An 18,175-nucleotide genomic window follows, 5' to 3' on the forward strand; every position below is an offset into this window, starting at 1 on the left:
TTGGAATAAATAAATGTAGAATAACCTTTAATATATGTTTAGTTTGTGATATCAGTATCAGACAGTGGACCTGGCAGGATAACGTCTTGGGGAATAAAACATCAACGACGCCTATTCTAAAGTAGATTTGTTTCATTACATGTTCTTTCGACGTCTCTTTTTGCATCATTAAATGTATCTTTCATAAGAAAATGACTAAAATTTTTCGGCATAGCCGTCTAATTTTGTTTTGGCCCCGGATATGACGCGACAGGTGGCGTTACTGGTCAAGATGAAGTATGTGATTGGTCAATGTAGCGGTAAATACAAAATGCAGACATACAGTTAAAAACGAAACAAAGTTAAAGGGACCTCACGGTAAACCAATATTTATTGTGTATTTGTTATCATAATATTGGGTATATAACCTTCTGAACAATAACCATTCGAATTCGATGATGTATGTACATAAAAACATCAATTATCAATTATTAAAAGGTTATCACTGATCAACAATCTCAATATGCAAACATTTTGTGACATATACGATAAACGCATGCGCACAACAAACTAAAACACATGGAAACAAAAATGGCTTCCAATGTGAATCGACTGCGGTTGAAAACGATAACAGCTTCCGCAATGAAGAGAATAATAGGAAAATGGGTCAAACACAATCCTAGAATTAAACTTGGGAAGCAGTACAATAGACTGTAACAGTTCAAACATGAAAACAGCAGTAATACGGACGCCGCTCGTATTCTGCTTGATTGTTTGATAGTAGGTCATGACAATCTCGGTAATATTTACACAAACTCGGTAAGATTTCCACAATCTCGGTAATATTTCCATAAACTCGGTAATATTAACACAAACTCGGTTATAGTTCTACAAACTCGGTAATAGTTATACAGTCTGTACCAGTACATCGCTACTGTCGCTATACTATATGAACAATGTTTACACTTATTTACACATAAATATGTGTGCCGTAATATATACAGAACGTCATATTTAACATTTAAACCACTGTATAATATCGTTATCCAACTAACCCAGACTACCGTGTGTTTGTGCTGCCACGATTTCAAAACAGACACGTAATGATTTAAAAATAATTTCCGCGCTAAATTTAGAGGGGGATTCCCAACTAAATCGAGTGGTCAAGCTGGACATAGGGATTGACTGTGAACATTGGGACAGCACAGAAACATAACTGGAAAGGAACAAAACGCGTACATTCAGTGAAAATTGCAACGTTTTTACCGTGATGTCCCTTTTAAATTGAATGCAAGCTGAATACGTGGATGCATCTATTCAAATGACACATTTGCAATCTTTTTTATCACCAAAAATGATTCAAACTGATATAATTTGGTTATCCGTGCTGAAACTTCGCATTTATTACAGCTGATGGTAGTCAGATCAGACCTGCAGATCTAGACCAGTCAATTTTAAACAAAGATGCGCTGTACATGAGAAGTACAAATATTCTTAACAAAAAATCACACGGATACATTTTTTTTTACTATATCCGTTAACTGTAAAACGAAAGTAGGTCTAGCCCAACTAGGTGAAGCAAATGGTGCTATTTTTGCATTAACTGTTCGTTTTACTTGATACGATAGCTATGATTTAAATCAGTGTTACCTTCCGTTGTATTTTAGCACATTGGTGTCTGAAAAAAAAGAGGAAATAATCCAGTAATGTTCAATGATCTAATGTTGTTATTATCGTCATGTTTTCCAGGTCACGTTTTAATTGAATGTATGCTTCCGTTTATGTCATCAAATTCATTTCCCGCGAAATTGTTGGGGAAAAAATGAAAATAAAAAACATTATTATCAGTATTAAATGCAACTTTAAAGTTCAATCATAAAAAATTGCTACGATTCGCTTGCCTAAAGCATTAGTAATTAAAATCAAATTATACTAAATCCATATTTCGTTTCTATGATGACCTTAAAATTTTGATAACAATATCGTTTAGAAGCTTTGCAGTCAATGCTTTGATTTGAACAAAAATGGTAACCTGAAGCTTTGAGGCGGTTTGGATTGGAATTAAATTGCGTATAAGTAAACATCGTACAATGTTGCCGTGAGGTCAGATCATCTAGTTTTCAATCTAATTAAAATCTAGATGGTCATTATCACTACGTTACATGAACATCTAACAACATCCCATCAGGGGTCACGTCAGGGTGACCTTTTGGATTAGCCAATCAAATGACTACTTCCAGAATCTTGGAAGTGAATTTTTTGCCTTCCCTGCATTGTGATAAGAAATAATTAACAAACATTAGTGTTCGTTTAACAAACCACTGTCCTAATCCACCTCAATGCTGTGAAGCTCTGTTTGCGCATGGAATTAAAAACTCAAACACAAATATATATGGCGGAAAATGGCACACTTTCTTGTTAAAGTGGCCTTTGTAGTTTATTTTGCATGATAATGAATTCTTTTATAATTCCAGATTAGATAAAGGAATGTAAATATATGTAAACCGCAAAGGTGAGCGGCCCAAATTCAGCATAAAATAAAGACCCAGTCCTGGGCTAAAAACCAGAGATAAAAATTTAATAATGCATAATGTATACATTAAAAAAAAAAACTCTGGAAAACCTTGGACTGATCCATAAACTAAAAGTACATAAAGTTCACAATGGTATCAATACAGAAATATTTAATTACTAATTAAAACAAAATACAACAACAAAGATATGTAGATCAAATGTCCTTCACTTACAGGGTGGGAAGGGTATGGGATTTTGTACTTTCTTGATGCTGATGCACGTGCTAAAGTTCTATTGACTTTCACTTTCACTTCTGATGAATCTTTTTCAAAAGATATTGTCCAAGATTGGTATAAATTTTTTGTTTTTCCTAATGTCTGTTTTTTCCTAATCTAATATGGCGTCGTTTTTTCAAGAATGGGTAAGCTATGGGGTACCCGGAGGCTGAGCAGGGGCCAAAATTTATCCTACTGACCAATGACATTTGACCTCTCGTATATGACCCGGATGTAAATTTCCTTATATGGAAATGGGCGGTGCTTGCCAAGTTTATGTATATACACCTAAACATGGCCTGGCTCAGATTTAAAATGAAAATGTGTGCAGCATCGGCAAAAACTTGTTTGCTCACAAACTTTTATTTTTGCCTTCCCTGCATTGTGATAAGAAATAATTAACAAACATTAGTGTTCGTTTAACAAACCACTGTCCTAATCCACCTCAATGCTGTGAAGCTCTGTTTGCGCATGGAATTAAAAACTCAAACACAAATATATATGGCGGAAAATGGCACACTTTCTTGTTAAAGTGGCCTTTGTAGTTTATTTTGCATGATAATGAATTCTTTTATAATTCCAGATTAGATAAAGGAATGTAAATATATGTAAACCGCAAAGGTGAGCGGCCCAAATTCAGCCAAAATGACAACTGTCATCCGCCACCCAAGCAGCACTGAGGTAGATTAGGCCTTTTTTTTATTTTTTATTTTTTTTTTAAACTAAAAAGTAAAAATAAATAAATAAAAAGTTTCTGAGGTAGGAGTATACACCCCTCTTTGTTGACATAAACATCTTTATATATACATTCTATAACTATACTAAAGTAAAGACCAGACAGGGACCCACGCGCCTGCCAAGTCTGCATAGTACATGACTAAGGACTCATGCGCCTACCAAGTTCATAAGTCTGACTAGACTGATAAAATTGTCACAAACATAGATATATATGACAGGGACCCACGCGCCTGCCAAGTTTATAAAGTCTGACTAGACTGATAAAAATGTCACAAACATGGATATATATGACAGGGACCCACGCGCCTGCCAAAGATCCATATATGCCTTGGGCGAAGTGTACAATGTTTGAGTAGCTGAGAAAAATGTAAAACCACAAACATATGCTGTCAGGGACAAATATCATAGGAGTCTCACCATATGTTGACCCGAAACACAAATATAAGCAAGACTTAAAATAAACTCAAATATAACCAATACTAATAATCAGTACAGAGTAATGATTACAGGGACCCACGCGCCTGTGTCAAAACCCTGTGCTAATTTTACAAACATTTGAAAATTGGGTTAGAATGTCAAGAGCTCAGGGAAGATTGTTTGATAATGGCTGAGCTCTTATGTATTTCTTGAATGCATCAGACTTCCATCTGCCCAGCAATCGAATCTGAGAATCGGACATACCCTGATGGACTGCTAAAGTAGCACCACCTATGCGGAAGCTGTGTCCCTTATAATAAGTACTGTCTAAATCACAAAATTTCAAACATTTTCTAACTACCATGTCAAAATGTTTACGGGGTATGGGTTTTTTATTTTGATCCAGGAACAGACAGCCTGACTGGGCGCCTCTCTTCGGAAGGTAGTCTAGCATAGCTTGAACAGGACATATAGATGAAGTTACGACTGTATTCAAGGTGATAGTATGTGCCTTCTGAGAACTGTTGTGTTTAAAATGTCGAAAACAGACTTGCATACTAGAAGGTTTGCTATTTTGGTAAACAATATTAACATCAGACACTTGAAGAACATTGTCAGACTTATCCTGTGCAGTCATAACCAGCTCTCCCACTCTAGCTAAACCATAGAAGGCTAAAGAAAAAATTGCCTTGTACAAAAGTTGATTATACTGCATTGGGTATACATACTGTAGAGAATGTACCAGTTTTTGCAGAATTGGTTTGGTGATAGGAAGACGGGCATCATACTGAGGCATCAAGCGAGCAGCACCCGCTACTGCTTTTCTTACCACGAATGCTTTAGTTGGGTCATGGGTATTGTAACCACTAATATTATGGAAATATGCTATGGCAGATAAGTTGGAAGTGATGGTACTTGCAGAAAACCCTTTCTCATGTAGAGATGCTACATACAATGCTATAGTGGCATAGGACAAAGGTAGCGTGACTGTTTGATGTAAAACAGAATTACAAAATGTACTCAAATCTTTCCAGACTTTGTTATATGTTCTATGGGAAGATGGAGCTAATGAGGCCAGCAATAATTTTTTCAGTGTAACAGGTAATGTTCCTGGTCCATCAGTGTGTGTACTTGCGTAAGCAGTGGAAGTGCTGTCGGACACAATTTTCTGAACTTCTCTATCTGCAAACGAGACAGAGAGTCAGCTAAAACATTGGTGTGGCCTGGAACATGAACCGCTTTAAACAAAACATTATTTTGTAAACACAATAGTACCAGTCTACGAATCATACCCATAATTGTTTTTTCACGAGAAGTTTGTTTGTTGATAACAGGGACAAGGGACTGGTTGTCAGTAAACAGCCAAATACATTTATTCTGTATCGTGTGTCCCCATGCAGCTATAGCTAAAACAATGGGAAATAACTCCAAAATGGCAATGTTAAGTTTTTTAGTCTTAATAGCTGGCTGCCATTCACCATAAAACCACTGGTTGTTAAAAAACGCTCCATAGCCCAACGAGGAGGAATCTGTGAATAGCTGTATATTGTCACTTAACAACCATCTGTTATCTAGAAAGAAAAGTCTACCATTGAAATTTTGCAAAAATCTAGCCCACATGTGTAGGTCTAATTTTGCTTCTTTGTGGAGCCTGATGCGATAGAAAGACCTACGGACTCCAATGGTGAGGTCAATTAACCGACGTAAGAAGGCTCGACCAGGTAAGACTACAGAGGTAGCAAATTGCAGTGTCCCAATTAGGGATTGTAACTCTTTAAGAGTGACCTTTTTTCTAACAAGAAACCCTTCTATGGATGCGAGAGCCTTTTGAAGTTTGTCATTAGGTAATCGGGACTCCATGTTTATGGTATCTAACATAATACCCAAAAAGGGGAGCTCCTGGCTCGGCCCAAATGTTTTATCTGGGGCTAATGGGATACCTACTGATGTGCATATTTCTTGGAAGGCTAACAATATTCTTTGACACTGTGTACTAGTCCTTTCAATGAACAGAAAATCGTCTAGTACATGAACTACTGCTGAGGCCCCTAGTTTGTTGTACGCAACCCATTCTAAAGCTGTACTCAACTCCTCAAATATCTTGCAACTCTCTGAAAGTCCCATGGGTAAGCACCTATCGAAGTACAAGTCCCCTTTCCACTGAAAACCTAACATATGCCGGTCATCTGGATGAATAGGCACTATTCGAAAGGCCGACTCAATGTCAGTTTTTGATAAGTAAGAAAACTGGCCTAAGGATTTTATGTGACAAATGGCATCTGATATGTTGGCATATGAAACTGTTGAAGCCTCCTCTGTTATACCATCATTTATAGATACCCCTTTTGGGTGACTAAGGTGGTGAATCATTCGATATTTACCGGGCTCCTTTTTTGGTACTACGCCTACAGGGCTAACATGAAATTTGGTGTAAGGCGAAATAGGAAAAGGGCCAGCTATTCGTCTAGCAAGTAATTCTTTTTTAATCTTGTCTTGAATAACCTCTGGGTATTCAGATGCAGACACCAGATTAGTACACTCTGTTTGGAATGCAGTACCCTCAAAATGTATATGAAAACCTTCCCTGAACCCTTGTACTAAGTAGCGAGTTTTCTCTATATCATAACCAACAAGTAGTTCAGCTAGCTTATCTACGATGATAGGTGTAACGATTTCTTGGGAAACCACGGGATCTTGAGGCATGAAATGGGGTTGGGAATCGCTCGTTCCGAAATGGCATGGGATTGAATGGGGTGTCTTGAGTTTGCGACACATTACACATGTTTGGAGTATGATCCCCATTACAGTACGGGCATTTATGAAGAAACTTGCACCCACTACAGAATCGGCCTTGGAGAAATCTCCAACATGTGCCCTTAGGGTAAGAAGTGTTTTTGTTAGCAAAAGCCTTTCTAGACATTGCTTCATGCCATAGCTCCCACTCGACATGTTCCCAGTGATAGGACTCTTTCTCAGCCATGAGGTGGCGGAATGCACTGTCATAATATGCCCAATCTGCCTGTTTGGTAGCAAGTTTCCTTATCACAGACATATATTTAAGGAGTGCCTCAAAATCCTGGGGTTTCTTTTGACAATAAATTGCAACAAAGGAATGAAATAAGGAAGTCCACTGATCGATAGACAATGATTTGCTTTTGGTTTTTGGCACCCACTGAACCACAGGAGACCCTGTACCGTTCTGCCGAATGACCATTTCAAAAGTGTTTGGCTCTTTCCTACTGAGGGTACTTAAATCTACAAATTCTCCAGCCCATATCTTTTCTTTGATAGAAAGACACACCATATCTGCTAGTGGAATCGATGTAGACATGAACGGATTTGGATCGGTAGTGGGGTCTGCCTGTGAGTCAACTGCTGCCAAAGTCATTGCTGGTAGGACAGAATGAGATGACCTACTAATAGAGTCCTGTGATGTCACTACAGGGTGATCTGTTAAGGTTCCCGAAGAAGTTGTGGTGGTCAGTGCATTGTCTTCAGTAGTGGTCCTAAAGTTGGTCATTCCCGATGAAGCTGCGGTGGTCGTCGCACTGTCTGCATTGTTGGTATCCATGTTTACAACATTGGAGTCTGTTGTGGGGAGATAAAGCCTCCTCGCCTCTTCAACTCCCTGTTTGAAAGCCTCCTTCATGAGTGCTTGGACTTCTGACATCGGCAGGGTGCTGTTTGTTGAAACAGCTGTCTGGTCTGCCCCAGAATTTTCAGATTCTACCGGAGGGTTTTCAATGCGTCTCCTTTTGATTGCTGTGTGGTTTCGCACAGCTTGACGTGTTGGTCTCATGTTGATAGATGTATGGGAGTACTCGGATTAGCATTCTGCGAAGAAATACAAGCATGACATTATATATGTAACCCTATAACCCTACGCAACCAGTATACCTAAAAACCTGCACCCTATTAATAGTATACACATATATGTTAAGGATAAATGAAACTGTAACCTCTAAGGTCAGTAAATATAGAAACTTGTAACTATATATATATACATTTAAAATTAAAACTTTTAAACTCCTAGGCCAGTGAATAGATAAACCTATTTCCTTTTTAAATTATATATATATATATATAACTGTAACCTGCTAGGCCAGTAACTGTAACCATTTGGACAGTGTTTATAAGCCTGTTAAGGCAACCAGCATGTCAGGGGAGTATGATATTACCATGTATACCAATACTACCTTACGGCAGCATTATGGGCAATAGTGAAGCCATGAATTCATGAAAACACCGGTAAATATCACACGGCTGAACAGTGCCAGGTACAACTTCAAAGAGTAGATATAATTAACTCTTTTTTTTTTTTTTATATAGACCTCTATATATAAACTGTAACCTCATGAGCCAGTGATCAAAACAATACTAATGAACTGTAACTTCATGGGTCAGTACTCCATTTTTTAACAACGATATGTTATCGTAAAAGCTAAACTGTAGCCTATAAGCCAGTAACATTACATACCTGCAACAATGCTAATCAATCTTTAAATTAATGATCATGAGGCAGTAATTCATTTGTACAACTATGACATATTCTGTTACAAATAAACTGTAACCTTATGAGCCAGTAATAAAACAATACTGATAAAACTGTAACTCCATAGGCCAGTGCGTATACATAATGTGAACAACAATATTTCATTGTAAAACTGGAATCCCATATTGAGTCATGTACCTTATAATAAATACACTATTAATTTATTAATGAAAATAACCTCATGCCAGTGAATTGTAAACCGACAGCAGAGCTAGGGTCATCAACCTACTTTCTAGCTTAAAAGATCCCGAAATGCTAGGGATAATGGTAGTGCGAATATTAACTATAGCTTCTGATTACATAACCCAGACAAAACTCACTAGGCCGATTAAAAAATAGCATAATGTGACCAGATCAACAAAAACCAGCAAGGTAAGGGAGACAACTCCAGTTTAAAAATAAGAATAATCTCAGAATGTTACATATATACGTACAATCAATTAAATCGGACATAGTCTGCTAGCTTTTATCCCAAATAACACTCCACCTCGCACTGATTTGAAGTATGGCTGCTGATTCTTGAAATGCACACCATCAGGCAAGTATAAATCACTCAAGTTAGCCATGCGATCGTGCTCCCATAATTTGCAGAAGACACTACCGTGAAAATTGTCTCGGAGCAAAGCATTGAATCGAGTAACTCTATAGTTGTATTCCTTGACTGGAATGTCACCTTTATGCGTCCGAGTTTTTCCTCTAGTAAACAATCCCAAAACCACTACATATTTGACGAAGGATGCATGAAATAAATCTTCAACCAAACAGTTTAAATCAGCCATAACACTCTCTGGTGTTTTGGAAGGGCGGCTCAAGTCATTACCGCCCACTTGTAAGCAAACAACTTCAGGCTTATATATGTGAATGTCCGAAATATGATTTTGGAGCGTATCAATCGTACCTCCAGGATACCCGACGAAATGGATTTTATGAGAGTTGGGTCGAAATCCAAGATTTCGTTTGTGATTGTGCTCGTCGCAATAGCCGCCGAGGCGACGTACTAGACTATGACCCCAGATCAAAACAGTTTGGCATTCAGATGAAGACATGATCGTTATTGTTAAACGTGCATAAAAGTTTATCTCCTACCGCAATCGTAACAATACTCTCCTCTGTCTCAATTGATTCGGCTCCGGTCACTTCGTCATGACAAACATCTTCAAATGTGGCCTTGAAACGCGGCGATCGTCTTCCGATTTTTTGCTGATGCACGTGCTAAAGTTCTATTGACTTTCACTTTCACTTCTGATGAATCTTTTTCAAAAGATATTGTCCAAGATTGGTATAAATTTTTTGTTTTTCCTAATGTCTGTTTTTTCCTAATCTAATATGGCGTCGTTTTTTCAAGAATGGGTAAGCTATGGGGTACCCGGAGGCTGAGCAGGGGCCAAAATTTATCCTACTGACCAATGACATTTGACCTCTCGTATATGACCCGGATGTAAATTTCCTTATATGGAAATGGGCGGTGCTTAACAAGTTTATGTATATACACCTAAACATGGCCTGGCTCAGATTTAAAATGAAAATGTGTGCAGCATCGGCAAAAACTTGTTTGCTCACAAACTTTTATTTATATGTCCGAATTAGCATGACTAGAGTGCATAGTTTGTATAATCTGTCAATTTGTTTCAAGTCATTTCGTCCCATAAAGCATATAGCTATATAATGTGACGAAATGGTTTGCTTCAGATGCATGCTGTGACGAAATGTTTTGCTTTGATGACATCGACAAAATGCCAATTCGCCCTGAAAGTGAAATACACACATCTCAGAGGTCATCAGAACGTGACCCCTTATGGGATGTTGTTAGATGTTCATGTAACGTAGTGATAATGACCATCTAGATTTTAATTAGATTGTCTAGTTTTTTGTTTGGTTTTTTTTGTTTGTTTTTTTTTCTCAATACGTATTCAGAACAATTGTTGTTTAGTCGCTACGGTCACTAACATAAAAATTCGGATTATTATCAAAATACTTATTTAATTATGCTTCCGTCGTGCTTTGTCCGACGCGTTTCTCGAACACTGTAAGTCGGATTGAAATGAAACTTTGCTTGAACATAGATGACAATCTGAAGCTGTGCACCTAACTATTTATTTTTTCGATCCCACATTCATATGGCCAAACATGTAATGGGCTATAACGCTATAACCGTTGGGTGCACTGAAATTAGACTTGTTGGGAATAAAGATGAACATGTAAAACTTATTTTCGGACACTTTTTCCTGAAATCAAAGATGGCAGTCGCAGCTACTGGTTTTTTTTTAAATTGAAAAAAAATCCTATTTCTATGGTGTACGCCAGGGGTCTAGGCCAGCTCCCGTTATATTTTATAACTGTACTTTCATGAAATTTGGTATTAAAGTGTCTCAAGACATTTAAAACATTACTGCAACTTTCGTTTCTAAATTCCCGTAACCTAACCTCCCTATTTTAACAAAATAGCCGCCATTTCCTGGCCTCTGATTGGTACAAATTTAGATATTGTCCGTTTTTGATGAAATTTAGTATGTAGGTACATCATGGGACACGGGTCTCTCTCGAAACCGAACTTTCATTTTTTAACGCAATGGATGCCTATTCCTAGCCTTTGATTGGTCCAAATTTGGATATTGTCCGATTTTGATGAAGTTTTGTATTTATTTACATCATGGGACACCGGTCACTTTGTAACCTCGATTCCACTTTTAAATAAAATGTCAACTATTTCCTTTGTTTATGATTGGTCAAAAAAAACGATATATATATATACTGATCAAATTTTCTATGAAGATACATCATGGGACTCCGGTCACTCTCGTAACGTCACTTTCATATTTTAACGAAGTGGCCGCCATTTCCTGGCATTTGATTGGTCTAAAACATATTGTAAGATTTTGATGAAATTTGGTATCTAGGGGTATAAGGGGACTGCAAAATCAACTGAATGGGGTTCGTACCATAGCAACCATACGGAAGCTTCTGATTGGTCGAAATTTAGATGTTGTTTAAATTCAATGAAAGAGGTATGTCGCATATTGGCCTGTTTCGACCAAACTGTGACCATTTTCAAAATAAAAAAATAAATGTTTAAAACTGAGTTTTTCAATACAAACCTTAAATCTATAACATATAAATATTCTTATATGCGAATATTTCATTAAATGACCGTAAAGATGCATCATCGGGCTATTTGCAACTTTCGAGGGGGGTTTTCTCGCATTTATATCATTTTTTGACATAGAGCGCATCGGAAAACCAACTTTTACAATGTCCTATTTTATTCTATGTACCAAAAGAAAACTAAAATCCTATTCTTAAAAAGTGGTCCTCCGATGCGCTGGCACCGAAAAATTGAAAACACGTAGTTGATAAAATATTTTGATTCAGCATTAACTAGACTGAATATATCTGATAACATAAACATCTCAATGCCATAAGTCTGCATAGCTCATATGGTAGAAGCATCGCTTATAATAAGTAACCAAAAAGTTTAGTGTTCGAATTACCAAAATGTATCTTTTTCATATTTTATTAATTTATCTTAATACCATTTATTTTTTCTTTATCGTATTTTAAAGATATTTGCAACATTAAAAGCACATCTGCTATAAAATATTTAGTATAAAGATGAAAATGTTGTGATAGAAAATTTTCACTTAGATAAAAAAAAAAAAGAGTAAACCCTTAACCGATATACCACATATCATAAAAAGTCAAATGTTAATGAACTGCAGCGTCGACAACAGGCATACATGGATGGGTAGTGTAAAATTCATATTAAACATGTCAATTTTACTTTATTTTATATGGTATTGATTGAGTAAATACATGTAATCCATTCACTAAGTACAGCGCGCCAATGACCATGACGATCTATTTTGGTAGTGTGGGAATCACTGGGGTCACATGATATTTTTCCTGTATTTTTAGCCCAGGCTATAGCTGTACGTAGCCTAGGCCAGGATAGGCGGAAAACGACCATACCTCTTTAGCATATAGGGATATTAAGATTTACCAATCATAAGGGTATGATTGCGGGGTGTTTGGGGGCTTCTGTAATGGTTTCCCATTACAATTAGCACTTGGTTTTTTGTTTTAAGTTGTTCAGGCACTGGCAACCTATGTCTTTCTCTTGGTTGTCATTTAAATGCAGAGGGTTATTCATCAAATTTTAATCTTTCACTTGATCATAATATTATAAAACAGAATATTTTCCTGAATATCCTGAATATTAAGTGTAATCGCTTTACAAATACCTGTATTACTGACCAGGATTGATGTTTAATTGAAATGGACTACACATTTGTAATAAATACTTGCATTACAGGGAAAAAACTGACTTTTTTTGGGGGGAAGCATGATTTTTCTAGGGGTCAGTCTGGTTAGTAGAGACAATTTGTACTGTATTTTGCCTATTAGCTTAAGTCATTAAAATGTTAAATTAATGTTGACATGATACTGCGTTACTTTTTGCCTCATTTCAATGCACAGAATGTCAGATTTTATTAATCAATAGATCTGGCAACCTCACCTTCTATGCCGTAGATCGTGAGTTGTCTTCCTTCGTCATTTGTGTTGCAAAGTTATATATCTATTTATTAGCACAATGCATCATATATACTATGTGTTGGTGATCCGATGATATAGGTTTGAATTTCCTGTCGTAGTTGTACCGAGAGAAATATATATAAAATATGTATAATTCGTATTCATGTATGTAAATACATTGCGATCCAGGTATTCATATCATCTTAAAGACGACTTCCACAATGATCATGTCAGGGTATCGGGCCGACATTGAAAAGTTCTTTTTTACGAACGCCGGGTATTTCTGGGTAGGCGATTGGGTGCGGTAGATCGTGAGTTCGAGGCCCGATCAGGGCTCGAGTCAAAAAGTTGTCTTCCTTTGTCATTTGTGTTGCAAAGTTATATATACATATATATGTATGTATGTAAAAAAAAAAGTCTGATTCTGGACAACTTGACTACAGCAACGGAATTAAGCTTTCAACATCCAATGTTCTTAATATCATATTGTTTGTTGACATTTTTCTGTGACAATTATTACACATACTTTTTTAGAATAATGTGTTATACCTTTTGGACCAACTCGAACATAAGCATTTCCTTCAATTCTAAAATATTTATATATAATGAAATATATAATGAAAATAATTATAGATATATATGAGTTTGATTTAATGATACCAAAACTGTTTTGTTAAGCATTATATTAACATTAGTTGATCCATCAAAAAATACTGCAATACTTTTGATCAGATTTTATTATTAGATCTGTTATTTCACCTTCGAACAGGTCGAATACCCTTGATTAGACATATTATTTAAGTTTCCTCTAGCCCAAACTCCCGAAGTAAGACACTTACAAGCTCTATTGACTTTGGTTTAGGAACACATTCACAAAAGATAATCATCACATATTAAATTCAGGGCTTGATTTTCATTAACTTTAATAGTTGTGTCCCTTTGTTTTAATTCTTATATACATCTTATAGGGTACTAGCTATTCTAGCAGTTTACCATTCATTTTTCCCCATTGCACCTCATGATTTATATTATCTGATGATACATATGTATCAGAAAGTGTTCGAAAAATGGAGTTTGTTATTTTGTTTAATCTCATTGACATCATTGCTCAAATTCATCAAGTTCAAGAAATCTGAAAGTTACAGAAGATTCTGTTTAAATGTTTTAATTGTGGGTGTTTAACTTTCAATTGTAGTGATAGGGGACTTATCCATATCAAGCAGATACAACTGTTATATAGTAATGTTCCCACTTGCTTATTTGTATATTTCTGATTAATTTTGGTTTTCATAATATCTCTGAGTTAATGTATCCCACACGATTATTTATATTTCTTTCTGTTAAATATCTTTCTTCTCATTTATATTTGTTCCAAGTTTCCTTTGGGTAAATATTGTCATATTCAGGTGAATTTTGAGAATTGGTTGTTTGGCAGAATTCGTTTTTGTTTTGCAATACATCAATATGTTGCATGGCTATAATAAATAAGGACATGGTTTGCCACATCCTTTTCTGTTGAATGTTTGATTTGCTTAAAACTTCCCATACTGATGGTGTTTGATATCTTGAATTCGCTGATTTGTCAGATCAGCACATAATTAATTCAAAATTGCATAATATTTATCACATCAATAATTATGATCTTTTGCTTTTTAATTCTTATAGTTACCCGACAGTTTTCTCCTAGGGGTTATACGTGTAATTGTGACAGTTTGATATAGGACATAAATCCTCTTTGGTGGAAGGGAGGGACCGTAAGGGCAAATAGTCTAAGATAACATCCCTGTTAAGGTGTTCTTCTTCTGTATGACTTACTTGATAGGCAAAATGTTTTCAAACTTGTTCTGGAGCATTAATTGGCTGGACTAAATGTTTTTAAGAGACTTGAGTTTCTCTCGTAGCACTATGCATGCCCCCAAGGGGGAGGGATGGGACCAAAACGGAGATCATTCCATTCAAATGAACACTTTGTAGTTATGGTCCCAAATAATGAGATGTGGTGCCCTAAAATGAAATGGTCTCTGTCTGTCCGTCTATTGTAATGACCCTGACATACGTTCACAGTCACAGGAGTCAAACATGCTAAAATGGTGAAACACTATTTTTCTCAATAACCAAGAGGTCCAGAAAAGCAGTTCATTGATACAGATTTATAGGACGTCTTGTTTAGGGGCTGCACAATAACTTAATTACTCTTTCAAGCCCGTAGATCAATGGTCAATGTCACTTTCTCTATAAATTAAAAATCAGTTGAACTTTAATATATCATGAATTCAGCTGAGCTGATTACGCCTATAAAAGTTTTCAAGTTCTACCTTGTACCTGCTGCCAGGGATAATTTATAATGTTTCGAAGGTCAAGATCAATCACTGTTCCTTAAGTATTTGCTTAGAATACTACACGTAGCTTCAGGTTTGAAAGTCAAAAGTTAAAGATAATGTTACTTTAAGTAGAAAACAAATCATGCACATTTCTCTTTTGTTGGGTTCTATGCACTCAGACTTTATCCAGTGCTTTATCGAAGAAAGATCTTCTTATTTTCCCCGAAGCTATGTTACACAGATGGTGTTTTTCTTCAATAAACAAGGGGGATAAAGACGGTATCTTTTTCTTTAAATGTACAAATATAAGTATAAATAGGTATTACCGGTTAGCTTGTATTAATGATAATAATACTAAATGAAAAAAACTTCCGAAATAAAATCTGATATGAAATTAAAACAAAAAAATCAAAATGGTATGTATAGTCTTATATTCATCGTACGCTTCAATTAATTTTATCAACAAAATTGTAAAATTTGATTTGTGGAAAAGATCTAACAATTTGCGTGAAATATTCCGGTTTTTTTTCGTGAGACTCAAGTGTTATAGAATTCATGTACTACACTATTAAATACTCTAATATATAATATGAAAGGTATCTGAACATTATGTCATGTACGGGTGTACTACTAATCAAAAATAATTCTTCAAGCACGATATATAAAAATGGCTGGTGGAGAGTTGCAAGCCTGAAGCCAATTTGAATGCTGTAAATGATATTGAGTGAGCTTAGGCTAAGCTGCTGCACAAAAGAAAATACAATATAGACTTTATTATTTTACAACAATTGCAAAACAAATTATACCACCTTATATGAATTACGCTTAATGGCTCGCTATGACGGAAGTGCCCAAGGGGGTTTTTTTTTAGAGTAAAAGGAAAAAACCAATGTAGTCTTGCGGGTGACCCAATACCGTTTCACTTTCGAAAAGATAATCGAACCCCGACTGCCTAGGTGAAAAACAAGTGTGCTACCATTGGGCCATTGCCCACTAAAATGAAGATCAATCAAACTATTGTCTGGCAAAGTTTTAGTGTAATGATTTAGACTCGTTTGAACGTGTATACCGATCCTCACATATAACAGAAACTTCCAACGTGCTCACTTTTGAAATCAAAATCATAATATTGTAGTATTGTGTGGAGTATCTATCACAGTATTCAAATGATACAAGTATCCTGATAATAATGTTTTCACTTTTAAAGTTTAAAATTTAGGAAATGTATTTCATATGGTTATTTTCGATCACACTCATTTAAGTACAAAAACTGATATATATATATTTAGATGCTCTCATTGTGCAGTCAATATATTTTGACGATATGTTTCTTCTAGTTGGGTGACACCTGAAGGATGTCACAGAAAGAATGAAGCGCAGTGAGGGGCGATAACTCTGTTTCAGCAGTTTTCATCGACAATCGCCCAATATCTACATTTCAACCAATAAGAAGACTGTGTTAAAGGTTTGGCCGCGGGGCCGAGTGGTTAAGGTGTCCCAACATTTTATCGCTAGCTGTCCATCTCAGGGATGCTAGTTCGAAACCGATGTGGGGCAGTTACTTGGTACTGACCGTAGGTCAATCGTTTTCCTCCGGGTACTCCAGCTTTCCTCCACCACCAAAACCAGGCACGTCCTTACAAATATTGTAAATGACCCTGGCTTTTAATAGGACGTAAATAAAACTGTCTTGCTCCAAGGAAACGAAACCAATAAAGTTGAATTACCTGTCCAATAATACCCCTATTTCATTGAAAACAGACAATATCTAAATTTGGACCAATCAGAGGCCAGGAAATGGCGACCATTTTGGTAAAAAGTGAAAATGAGGTGACCAGAGGGACCTGTGTCTCATGATGTACCTACATATCATGAAAATCGGACAATATCTTATTTTGGACCAATCAGAGGCTGGGAAATGGTAGCCATTTTGTTTAAAAAAAGGTTAAAGTGAGGTTACAAGAGTAACCGGTGTCCCATGATGTACCTATATACTGTACCAAATTTCATTGCAATCAGACAATATCTAGATTTGGACAAATATCCTCGAAAAAGATAGGATTAACTCTTTCAGATAGGAATATCCAAGATTTCATGGGAATTGGCTCGCCCCAATATTAATCTTAGATAAAATTGTTAATAAATCACAATTGCGCGAGGAAAATCCTATTTTTGTATGAATTCCTCAGTGGAACACAATGATACAAATGAGAGAAGGAAAATTGTTTGTTTGTTTGACATAGCCATTTCTTAAAATTGATATTTCCCCATAGTTTAATGTCAGTATCAGTGTGGTTCCATCCGAAACTCCTCGGGGAATCATTTCAGGGATAATACCCGATGAGTTCAGGAGGGCGTAGTAATGCTGATAACTATGTATGCCGAAGCGGTCCATCTGTTCTACCGTGCTAAACGGAAAGGAAACACCCGGTCTTGCGTCATCCAAACAGGCAGTCTATGTATAGGTAAATACCCCAGTCGAGTGGGAAAATACTGAGGAGGTCGAAAAATAGGCCTTTTTTCAAAACAATCTTGAAACCGTTCTGCTAAAGATATCGAAAAACTAAACAGACTGTTTTCTTCAGGATACATGTATCTCTTTGTATGTACATTGTATGTATCTCTGGATTTTTTTTTTTGAATTTTGAGGGCATTTTAAACAGAACCTCTTAGTCAACGAGACGATTTTGGCATGTTTGACCAAAATATCTCATAAATACGAATTTCCACAGGGATACCAGATAAATCCAGACCTAGATCGAGCCGAGTTTTACAATGGTTCAAAAGCTACAATAGCCGAAAAAAAAGAATTAGCTCATACTCTCATTACGTTCCGTAGGGAACGATAA

General features: G+C 36.3%; 1 protein-coding gene and 1 long non-coding RNA gene across 2 annotated transcripts; one reads left to right on the forward strand and one right to left on the reverse strand.

The window, feature by feature from the left end:
- Window positions 1-2,253: 2,253 nt before the first annotated feature.
- LOC117332648 lies at window positions 2,254-4,950 on the forward strand. Its single transcript, XR_004533766.1, has 2 exons — window positions 2,254-2,491; window positions 3,390-4,950. It is a non-coding gene; the product is annotated as an uncharacterized LOC117332648 (long non-coding RNA).
- A 1,620-nt stretch (window positions 4,951-6,570) lies between these two features.
- LOC117332980 lies at window positions 6,571-9,940 on the reverse strand. The gene is made up of 2 exons (XM_033892070.1): window positions 9,562-9,940; window positions 6,571-7,757 (listed from the first exon to the last, which is right to left on the reverse strand). Exon 2 carries the CDS (start codon window positions 7,720-7,722, stop codon window positions 6,571-6,573), a length of 1,152 nt encoding a protein of 383 aa, XP_033747961.1. The 5' UTR covers window positions 7,723-7,757; window positions 9,562-9,940.
- Window positions 9,941-18,175: the final 8,235 nt, after the last annotated feature.

The sequence above is a fragment of the Pecten maximus genome, chromosome 8, assembly GCF_902652985.1.
Source record: "Pecten maximus chromosome 8, xPecMax1.1, whole genome shotgun sequence".
Classification (NCBI taxonomy): domain Eukaryota; kingdom Metazoa; phylum Mollusca; class Bivalvia; order Pectinida; family Pectinidae; genus Pecten; species Pecten maximus.